General features: G+C 41.2%; 1 protein-coding gene across 5 annotated transcripts in view; it reads right to left on the reverse strand.

The window, feature by feature from the left end:
* The window catches only part of col11a2 (collagen, type XI, alpha 2), a 43,363-nt gene extending 31,339 nt beyond the window's left edge, over window positions 1-12,024 (reverse strand). For 2 of the 5 annotated variants that reach the window (XM_058618279.1, XM_058618278.1), the window contains exon 1: window positions 11,470-12,024. In XM_058618279.1, coding sequence (XP_058474262.1) covers window positions 11,470-11,587 — 118 coding nt within the window. In that variant the 5' untranslated portion in view covers window positions 11,588-12,024. The remainder of the gene's footprint in view (window positions 1-11,469) is intronic. The other 3 variants (XM_058618282.1, XM_058618281.1, XM_058618280.1) reach the window with 2 other exon arrangements.
* Window positions 12,025-12,304: the final 280 nt, after the last annotated feature.

Consider the following 12,304-nt stretch of genomic DNA (forward strand, 5'->3'; position numbering starts at 1 on the left):
AAGCAGGAATCCAAACACACCGTATTTACACGGTATCTACAGATATGGACACTGCGACACATGTCTCTCACATCATGCGTCTAGTTTCACGCACTCAGGTCAACAATTGTGTTCCTCCTCCAGCCTCAGTCTGCTCTGAGGTTTCTTTATTCTCTAATTACTGGAGATGGATTCCCTCCATGTACTTTGTTACGGAGACTTTTGATTATCAGGTGAGATGCCCAATGATGGAACCTCTGGAGTCAGTGATGAGTTTAGTTGAAAGATTATGTTGTAGATAGCTCAGATCCGAGGAGAACCAATAAGAAGTTATAGAAGTGAAGAGCAGCGATACAACAGACGAAGAGGACGAAAAAAAAGAGTTCATAGTTCATATAATTTGCAGTTAACATCAAATGACATGGAAATTAAGTCAAATTAAAGTAAATTAAAGTAAAGAGTAAGTGCATTATAGAAACCTGTACGGGCTCATATAAAAAACACTCAAAAATCACAGACATTTTAAATGAAAAGAACAATTAGGGAGTAAAATATAGGAGTAAATTCTGTTTTTAAAACATTTGCTTCCAACATTTTGGTCAGGATTAATTTCACCACCAGAGCTTTTATATAACATGAAACTAATTTGTACTGTCTGGTTACAAGATTCCATTTTGGATTAATATGGTGGTTACAGAATGCAGCACACTGCTGTGGCAAAGGTCAAAGTTTAGGCTCAGTAAGTCTCTGTGCTGTTTTTAAAGTGTCACACGTTGTGCTGAGTGAGATAATGGGTGGTTGCATGGTCCCACACAGCAACAAGGTTCTTGGTTTGAATCCCACTTTGACCGAGGGCCTCTCCGTGTGAAGTCTCACTGTCTGTGTGTGTCTGTGTGTGGGTTTACTCTGCATACACCAGCTTCCTCCCACAGTCCAGAGACATGCAGATTGAGGTTAGGTTAATTAGAGACTCTCAACTGACTGAACGTGTGAATGTGAGTGTGTGAATGGTTGTGTGTCTCTGTTGTGTTGGTGCGGTGATGGACTGCTGACCAGTGCAGAGTGTATTCTGCCTCCTGCCTCTCATTGTTCAGTGTCAATTCAGTAACATTTTTGTGAGTTTACTGAGAAAACACTTCTTGCTTTAAAATCTTGTCATGTTATGCAAATGATTGTCTAATTCAAGCTGGATATGTTAAGTCAACCAGAGATGGTTCAAACATCTTGATGGGCCTTCATCATCGCCCAATTTTCCAACACTCACACATCCTCCCTCAGTCTTCCTGTGTTTGAGGTGCACCAGAGAGCTAAGTTTGCTGTTAACAGCCAATTAAATTCACTTAAATTCATTCCTGCTGTGGAACTTCTCATAATAAACTTGTGCATGATGGCAGTGATTCATAGCTCAGGTTACAAACTACAGCGCCGATGAAAAGATTAAGACCCAGCCCTCCCTGGATGAGAACTATAAAGTGACACATTTGAAAGCTTCTCATTTAAACAGAAATGCTGTAATTTTGCCGAGCTCAGCATGTTTGATAAGCACAGTAGAGCATGTAACTGCAGGGGAAATAACCAGAGTGGTGCAAGAGGGATATCTTTACCACTTTTGATAAATATGTGACCAACTGGAACACGGGGGAGTGAGAGGTGTCTCATAAAAATGTTTCATCATAATGTAAACCAAGTGATCGGAGACAGAAGTGGACTTCTGCTGCTCTACACTCCGCTTCTGGCCTTGAGGACCTCTGGCCCAATAACAGAGCAGTTTAGAGAATGAGAGAGGGCGCCTCCTATTGGCTGTTCTATTAGCATCGGCATAAAAATGTCCCCTCAGAGGAAATGTTGTTATTCTAATATTGGCAACAACTGTTTATGTTGCACCGTAAAATAAAAAAGGAAAAGGTGTCAGATTAAAACCCCCCGCAATAAATCACTTCAATATGGGCGGAGCCTTTGTCACCTGTAGTAAATGAAGGTGGGAGGGACTCAGGCCCTCCTTCAAATGAGACTGAACAATCAAACTTTTCTCAAGTGATCCTGCCTACTGCAGCTTTACATCTGATATTTATCACTGGATTGGATATTCGAAAAAGAAAAGAAAACGTGGTATTGATCCATCCTCCCTAAAAAATCTGTGGCTTATTATCAGACAAACTGATCCACAGTCAAACACTCATGTCCTTTCATAATTTAAATACACTACAATGCTCCTTTATAAAGTCATTTTTGGTGCGTTCACATATTCGGCCTCTAATGTGAAGCTTCCTTGTGTTTTTTTTTGGCAATTTTGTTTAGGTGACACCCAGAATGACCAAACGGGCCCACACATGGTAATATTTACCCAGACAGAGCAAATGGTGCGTTAATATGACACCATCACTGTGTTTCCACCACATCACTCTACAACAGAGAGAGAAAGAGGACGAAGAAGATGAAAAGGAGGACGAGGGAAAGACAGAGGCGACATGTCCTGGAAGGAAATGGGGTTTAGATTGAGCAGCATTGTGATTCTACATGAAAACATCTAAAACAGAAACTGAACAAATCTGATACAATCCAAAAATCATATATATTTATGAACAGACTTTAAAATTATAAATAAAAATCAGCAACAGCATAGCTGAGCTGAGTCATGTTGTGGGCTGTTATATAGTTTATCTTTGTGGATGGTTGTTTCTCTCTGTGACCAGGATGTTCCCCGCCTTTCGCCCTATGTCAGCTGGCATTGGCACCAGCGCCCCCCGTGCCCCTCATGTGGAGAAAAAGTTCTAATAAGCCTTCCCTTGTTTTGTCATGGAAGTTCAAGGTTTTTTGTGAAACTTATTATGACTTGCAAGGTCTCGACAGACATTAAATTCTTCAAAAATACTTTTATATTTTTGCAAAGTGCTGGAAAGAGGGAGAAGAGAGAGGGGTTCAGGTAGAGGAGAGATGTGTGAGTGTGTGTGTGTGTGTGTGTGTGTTTTGGGTGGGGTGGGGGGGTCAGGCAGTGACAGTAGACAGCGTGGTTATATGATGGCAGGATACTGGATCAGATTGCAGCCTGAGCACCCCCAGTACGTCCCAGCACAATGTGGCACTCTGTTCTCTGCTGCCCGAGCGACTCACATCTGCAGCCGAGGCCCTTCCTGCCTGGAGGACCACAATCACGACAAAAACACACCCACAAAAATAACACACACACAGCCCCTAGCAGGATAATGTACAGCCATACACCTCACGAGACGAGCAGTTAAAAATATGAAACTAGACAAGGTGGGAAAACAGACTGTGGCGGGGCACAGTCTTCTCGATCGCTTGGTCTCTCTGAACATAAGCACTCACAGATGGCGGCGGCCTTTTCAAGTAAGCGCTGCTGTCATTAAGACAGGAAACAGGCTCTGTGGCACGTGGGGGATGTCACAGCCTCAAGATTACAGAAGCTCCTACAGTTAAAACCTCTGACACTGACACTGGCTGAAGAAAAGACAAACACCTGTCTGTTCATCGACTGTCAGTTAATCTAACTTTATTACAACATAACATTGTGACTGTATGTTCTTTCTTTGATTGTTTCCTTTCTGCCTGTGTATAGTGATCACTCTGTATCATCTGTGTTTTTTATGTGTAATATTTTGCAGGGAGAATGAAATGAAGTCTTGGATGGTGGGTGTGGGACTGTGGGAGGGGTGAAGTATGGGATGGGATACACAGAAGCTGGAGTTCAGTTGTGTATGTGCAGTTCATGATCTATGATGTTGCACATTATCAGCAATTGTCTATTTCTGTGAAATCTGATGGCAAGAACTTGATTTACTCAAACCCAAATCATTTCTCTTCAATTATAAGTAACAGTGTGTACATGTTCCATGTTAAAGCTGAATATCAGTTAGAATTGAAAACTTAAAAGATGTTTAGTTTGTCCATTGTAGGCGACTGGAAAAACATGGTGGTCCGAAATAACCCTGATATAAATAAAACAGGCTCATTGTGAGGTAAGAAATGAGAAACATTTCATACAATCAGGTGATTACGCTTGTAAGTATGTAAAAATGTAGGTATGATTATTTTACCTTCAATTTCTGCCGACTGAAAATAATTTCACCAACATTTTACACACTGATCCTTTAACTTTTCAGTCCTTCATTTGATGTAACACATATAACCACAAACAACACACAATGACGATAAACTGTGGTGAATAATGAACCACTGTACTATGGTGTGGGTGCATTTTTTCTTCTTTGTGAAAACTGAAACAATCCTGTCACTGTTCGCTTCTTAACCCACTCAGCTCCACAGAACCAACCGCAACTGACCAAACACACAGACCACTGGCTCAGGACCACCTGATAGAAAACATGTGTGTGATTCTCATGTCACACTAAAACATGAGGTGTCTGGATTGTTATGTCCCTCATCTGCCACTAGATGGAGCCACAACAGGTTTAAATACAGTAGCTTTGTTACCGGAGTCAAACACACACACACAGGTCCTGACAAGGTCAGTGTTTAGGAAAGAAAAGGTCCTAAAGAGGCAACAAATACAAGCACAAGCACACACATGTGTTATAACACAGGTTATAACAGAAACACACTGAAGAAATTTAGCTATTATCATCATTTATTCTGTGAGGAAGTAAAACTGATCCTTAAATTCCATGTTTAATCTTTTATTCAATGATTAATTGTTTCCCAAACTAAATTGTTCTCTGATTAATGAAACTAATCATTTAAAAAGGAAAAAGTGACTCCTTCATGAGATGTCGCATACTATAAAGTACGTATATCTATCCATCTTATAAAGTCTATCCCAGAATGCTTTGGGTCAGAGGCGGGGCAGTTGCGGTAGCTCAGGTCTAAATTAACCTTTATTTCTTCTCCTTGAATTCTTGACTTAGAGGCTCTGTGTAACAAGTGTGTATGTGTATGTCCATGTGTGTGTGTCTGATACAGCTGTGCCAAATACCAGACACACACTCCAGCTGACATGTTGACCCCTCACCTCTCACCTTTACACAACGACAACCTTGTTAGACACACAGAGCGAGAGGGACGTGCAATATTAACCTCAGATCAACACACACACACACAAGTGTACATCAATGTCTCCTGCCATTTTTTCTTTCCAGAAGCACTTAATAATTCACAAAAAGCCAAATAAAAATCAAATTTCCAAAGTGACCAGAGAGCATGAACTAAACTTGTTCCTCGATCAGCAGCTGCGTCTTTATCCGCCCAGTCTGACCACAGTGGCCAGAAGAACCACTGCAGGTTATAATTTCAAACATGGAGCTCTGTAGTTACGACTTATTTATAATGCCTTGAGTACACAGACAGAAAATACATTCTGAGGCCCTCTGTTGTAAAAAAAAAAAAAAGGAGAGGTTGGTAGATGTTACATTATTTATACAACATAAAATTATGATGTAGTTTATCATGTCGCTGTTGCACCATGTATAGAACAAACTAAAGAAACAGGAAGTACATGGATGAACCTGAACCTTGATGACAGCCATAAGTCAGCGACACCAGATCGTTTGAAAAGCTACAGAAAAGGATTAGGATTTTCACATGTGAAAATCTTCTTGGAAACACCTAAGAGACCTAAAGACACATTTTGAAATTAAGTAAGTTATAATGCACTTTACATTTAAACTCCATGTAATTCATTGCCTGTACAACCTAACAGCAGCATTATCAGCAGCAGTGATGACCAGGGACATGTTCATGGATCCACATGAACATCCACATGGATCCACATGAAAACAGCTGTTCATCCACAGTAACCAATTTTGTCAGATCCCACATTATCTTTTTTTTTTTTTTATCAGACATGTTCAGAAAACTGCAATGACACTAAAGTTGGAAACTCAACTCAATAAGAGTCAAATCCACCAGTGTGCTTCTACTCAGTTAGGGTCAATGTGTGTGTGTGTGGGGGGGGGCTGGGACCCCAAAAGTCTGTTGAAACACCCCTATCAGTTGCGTCTTTTAACATTTGGAAAACTTTGGACTTAGACATTGCTGAAATTAACGACTCCCATCTTTTGTTTAAGCTCTTCATCCCTTGTTCACCTGCTTCTGTCAGTCTTAATGAATTCAACAGTCCATGTAGTTTATTTAGAAGTGCAGGTTGGCGCCAGCATTTACTGTACACGGCCTCATGTGGTTTCTGAGCACTATTCCATTCTGCTGAGGAGGAGCTGCCAGCATGTGCCCAAATCCTCTCCACTGTCCCCTGCACACCTATTTATTATGTGGTCTGTGCCAGTCTGCGTGAGCCGCACTGGCACTGCCAACGGTATCGTGCTGGCGTTTCGTGTGGTCTCACAGTCTCAGTTTGGATCTGAGGGTGGATACTGACACCACAGCGACCAGGAGACAGTCAGTGTTTCTCTGTAATGTGCTGCCACAGGGGACAGACAGACAGACAGACAGACAGACAGACAGACAGACAGACAGACAGAGACAGTGAGCGAGTGCACAAATTACAAACCTGTCTGAGTCCAACTGATGCATCTGTGGTAAATGATAAGAGTTTACTGTGCAGCTCTGACTTAGCTCGCACAAAAATGACTGTGTAAATTACTTGAAAGGAAAAGAACACCAGAGTTACTGTCGTTTAATTAGGTTTAGCAATGTGAAAGATCCTCTGCTAACAATAGAAGTTTAAAATACTTAAAGATGAGATTACACGTCTGTTTTTACAAACTTGTTATTGACAAAGCAAATATCTAATCTAACGTGGCCTGAATCTTAGATAGATAAGTAGACTACCCAACGTAGTCGATATGAAGAGAATAATTTAATACATAATCTGTCTGTTTTAGAGTGAATTTAACTCTTTTAGTGTTAACACTGAGACAATAAGTTCAATTTAATACTATTCTATCGAGGATTTGGTTCTTATTAGGAGTTTAATTTAACTACATTTTTCCTCATAAGTTTCGTCTCCATACAGAAGAGGTTGACCAATATGGATTGTTCTATGACTGATACTGATTTTTAGAAATAAGTGCAGATGATGGCTGATAATTAATGTCAAACAATACATTTGATGATAAATAAATATTAAGCTTTATTAACTTAAGCAATGTTAATCAAGTTTCTGTGAACAAAATGCATATTTTTGCAATTATTGGCCAGTGCTGATCATTAAAAATGGCAAATATTGGCCGAATGAATCAGTCCACATCTAGCATGCAGTAACAGTGCAGAAATTCTGCAAGTCAGAAAAAGAAATAATAAAATATCAGAGAGTTTTCTTTAAGCTTCATCTATTTACTGTCACATTTGCTAGATTATAAACCCTCCTGTGTAGATCAAAGAACTGCTTCTTACACTCATGCCAGTGTAAGCACACAACTGTAGCTAGTCAAACAGACTGTACGTGTCTGGAAAAGAGATGTACATTAACTTTACATGCAAAGGCACACAGCTGGTATCCACACCCTCCTTTACCAAACTTCCTCGAAGCAGCAAAATAACAGTGACTAGGAATAGAATCCTATACAGACAGCCTGTCATTATAAAGCTGGCACACTCTCCTGACGTCCTTGTACATCTTCTGCTAAAACAGAACGACGCCGAAACCTTCCACACACAACGACCACAAAATCATCACCTACCTAACGGAGAGAAAGCAGAGGAGCAGCACTGTGCTCCCTGCAGGTCTGCGGTGCCAGAGCGGTTCTGCCTGAGAAAAGCTTTTACAAGTACACAGTTTGAGGAGATGCCAAAGTTTAGAAAAGGAGGCCTCAGAAACGTTTGTCTCAACTTTTACTTCTCACCAACACCATCTGGGTATGAGATGAGATCCTGCATCTGTGGTTGAGGTCACTGAGGGTGTGATGGTAATGGTGTCACAGTTATCAGTGCCAGAAAAAAGATACCTAAGCCTCTCGACACAGTCCTGGGCAGTGCTTTGCAGGCTTCAGACAGGCTTCTATGTAGTTACATCCCTGTTTACACTGGTGACAAGTTAGAGTGTGTTCACAAATGACTGCAGTGGATTAAACTTTTTATTTGGTTCAGATTGGCGTTCTTTGTCTTTTTAAATGTTTTGGCTGCAAATTCCTGCTTCATTCCATGAATGTTTGAAGTGAATCTTACTTTTTAAGACTTGGGACAAGTATTTTTTTATTTCATTTTAGCAAAGTAAAAGATAAAACAAAATAGTAACTGCATCAATACTGGAGTGCCAATTCTAAACAAGAAATCCTGAATTAATGTATTTCCAATTCACACTAATAATTTAAAAAACCCTCAGTAAGTAAATGTAAAGCTGTCACAGTGTTCATATATTCATATATATAGATTAACAAAAATCAGATACTAAAAAACAACAAAACAGACTACAGAGAAATGAGGAAGTTACCTTCAGCCAAGGCATGCCAGACAATCTTTCCTCCCAGCACGCATTTCACCACCACAGTGCCAATCTAACATTACACATGGTTAAGTGCAGGGTTTAACTATGACTGAAGTTTGTTAATCCTGGCAAGAAAAGAGGACTTTGAGTACAGAATAAGAGTACAGCTCAGCTGTGGATAAAAAAAACTCTCACTACAGATTGGAAGCAGCTGATGTGATTCAGTCTGAAATTAAATACAAGGTACAAGGTTAAATACAACATAGTGTGGACTAAATGGGGTGGATGTGGATTTATCATTCATAGTTTATATATATCGTTTATTGTTTTGTTTTTTTAGTCTTCAACGCTAGTTTCCATTATCTCAAATTTAACGCAGCTAATCAGTATTCTGATTATGACACTGATCAGCAGAGCATCATTGGCTCATGGGAAAATGAGTCAAAGGAAAATGGAGGGGACACGTTACAGCTTTCAGACGTGTGAATGACAGAAGCCTAAAATACCACACACTTCCATACAGTCAAAGGAATGAGCTGTCAAACATAGAAGGTTCATTCACCAGCAGTCAGAGGGAGCGAGTGAGAGAGAGAGAGAGAGAGAGACAGGTTATGTTGTGACAGACTGCTCTTTCATGAAAGCTCTGCTTTTGAGTTGAGGTTGCCGAGGAACAACCGTCAAGAAAATATTACCCTCTGATTTTTCTCCTCCTTTGAACAAAACTGGCCTTTCATGCCTCTGTACTGCTGCTACTGCTCACTGCTGATGCTATTGTCACTGCTGATGTTACTACTATTACTGCTGATGCTCACTGCTGCTACTGCTACTACTGTTAGTGCTGCTGCTACTCACTGCTGCTGTTACTGCTATTCACTGCTGCTGCTACTGCTACTGATGCTCACTTGCCCCTGCTGTTGCTCTTTCTTGTTGCTCTCATCTGTCACTGTCTCCCCTCCTCTTCGTATTACCACTGAACAGAGAATAAAGGCGAAGGACTCTTCTCTGACTCAGAGTGTCTCTCTCTCTCTCTGCCTGTGTGGTGAGCTGTTATAGTCTAGCGCTGCATCATCCCATTACTGCTGGACCACATTGCGCATGGGAAAGCGTCATGACGCGCACGCCATAGGGACGCAGGGCGCAACGTGCACGAGAACGCAGAGCATGCACCTCTAGGTGAGAGGAGGGTTTTACGTGCGTCACTCTTCACCGGGTCATGTGATTAAAAAACTAAATCTACAAGTAAATGAGCACCTGCGCGCGCGCACAGCAACTATAAGATGAGAACAGGCCGAGCTGAGCAGCACACACACACACACACAGAGGCACATTGACATACACATAGATGTGTGTTACATTTCCACACCCTGAACTGAAGTGGAGAAAAAAAAACACATTTAAATACACAAACACAAGTGTACAAAGCGCACATTAACACACACGCACACTGACCGCTTTCACTGCCACATCCCTGCGCTCTATAATAACCTATTCATAGAAAGCAAAAAATGTCTCAGGCTTCCGCCTCCAAAATACACACGGGACAAGACGGGGACGTGGAATCTACTCCGGGGCCAAAGGATACAACAGAGGGGGCAGGTTATGACACAAAAGCCACCATGGTCCTTAAAACTGCAGTAAAGAGTAGAGATCCACTCACATATCTGTCCACAAACATAAATACATATATTCCTCTGCAAAAAAAATAAAACGTCAACAAAAATAGTTTTTCTTTCATTCTGTTTAAAATCGGCATCATTTGACTGAGAGAAACGTCATCAGCACAATAAAAAACAATTTTAAAACCAAAAAAAATATCAATGCAATCCGTGACATTGACACTGAAAAATATACCGAATTCACTCATCAACCTTTTAAAATGTATTTATATTTTATTGAATTTAATGTTTAGAATTTTACTCGAATGTCCATTTGGTGCTAGTCTGTATCAAAAGTCTTCAGTCACATCTGAACTGATGTGGACTCAGGTGAATCAATGGATTCTCTGTGTAAAAAAGATGAATCCATGCCACTAGCGGTGCGTCAGGGAACTGCAGCGCACACATATCAGCGCAGGTGAGTTTTTAAAATTCTTACAATAAAAGCTGAGTAAAAGTGTGATTCTAAATTCAATAGTGAAAAAATTTCCTCAGCTTTGTTTCCATTATTAAAACCACAGACATTGCATTTTGTTGTAATACAAACTCAAAGTTTTTATTTTATTGTTACATCAAAAGCGGATGCAGAAATCCCTCCTCCCTCAGCAGCCAGAGGCAGTGACGGATGCACAGGCTGAACTGGTAAACACACAACCAACCTCATTCACTCCTGTATCTACAAGCCAACACACTTCTGCACATACAGAAAAAATAATATTACAAACGAGTAAAATCTGAATCTTTCAGCGCTGTCGTAACCCACTAACCCTCTGTAGATGGAGGCCCAGCACAGACGTGCGTAATATGAATGTCACATTTAAACGGAACCCTGAATAATGATCACATACATCAGTCAACATTAGGTGAACTGATTTAAAATGACCAAGGAGAAATAATCTGGATGCTTGAGCTGTTTGAGCTGAGTGTCTAATTTCAACATCTGGTGACAGCTGTCAGCTGACAGAGAGAGCAAGACACACTCAAGGAATGAATGCGTTCAACGAAGTGACAAAACTTCTTTAATGAAACGTAATAACGTGTTTCTGTTTTCATATATAGCCAAAAATGCTTCCTGTGGCCTCTCCTCTGTGAGCACACAAAATGCTTCCCGTGCCCTCGCCTCCGACAACATCCATTATCGGACAAGACTCAATTACAGACGCAGCGTCCAAAAACCTTAATTCACTTCCCTGTATAACATGTCAGCAATGACCTGACATAAAAAGGCAATTTCCTAAAATGCAATTGGCGACGTAACAAATACTGCTCATATATAGGGAAAGACCTGCTGTGAAGACACATTTTCGTGGATGCGCAGTGTCCACAAATGGATGCGTTTATTACGCACACGTTTAATCCAAACTGAGTGCAAATCAAGAATTCTTTGGAGACAGAGAAAGCTAAGGTGGTGATGACCTGCTGAGCACGATTAAACAAAATACACAACAAACACACTATTGATAAGAGAAAACGTCTTACCTGCTCTAACCACGGTCGTTTGGCATACAGCGAGCACCACCGCCACCAAGGCGATGGATGAGAAGTCCACGCGCCATTGTCTCCGTTTCTTCCGGAAAGGACAAGCTCCAATATCCATAGTTCTGCAGCAGTTCAGCGGCTGGTTGTGCTGTAAATGTAGGAGATGGTGGTAGTTTTATCCTCTTACAGAAAGTCAGCCGACGACAGGATCCCGACTGAACTTTCTCAGAGGTCACGGACAAAGCAGACGGCTCGTCTGCAGACGTCTTTACCTCTCTCCTTTCCTTAATGAGTCGGACTATGTTAATGCACAAAACCTAAACACCTAAAGGGGTTTGGGGTGAATAAATATCCTTTATTTTAACGTTGAAACCCTTTGTGCTAAAGCCCCATTGAGTCAGAATGGGTTCGAGAACCCAAAGTGGAGAGAGCCGCAGAGAGAGACCTGGAATCACGCTCTCTCTCTTCTCTCTCTTTCCCTCTCCCCTTCTTTACTTTCTCCCACGAAGAGTGAGAGCATGTGTGTATGTGTGTGCGTGTGATGAGAGAGAGAGAGAGAGAGAGAGAGTGAGTGAATGGCATAGGAGAGAGGGAGAGAGAGAGAGAGAGAGAGAGAGAGTGGATGGCAGTGGAGGGGGCGTGCGTAATTGCGCCTTTTGAGCACGCAGATCTACGTTGTGTGTAGGGGCGTCTTTAAGTTTTTAATGATAAGCTTGAACAAATATGTCAGCAGACACACACACACACACACACACACCGAGGTCTTTCTTTTAAACTGTGAGTTAAAAAGTTCGGGGTTCTCACTCATCCACTGTTGTCAGGGAAACGTTTACGT

The sequence above is a fragment of the Solea solea genome, chromosome 20, assembly GCF_958295425.1.
Source record: "Solea solea chromosome 20, fSolSol10.1, whole genome shotgun sequence".
Classification (NCBI taxonomy): domain Eukaryota; kingdom Metazoa; phylum Chordata; class Actinopteri; order Pleuronectiformes; family Soleidae; genus Solea; species Solea solea.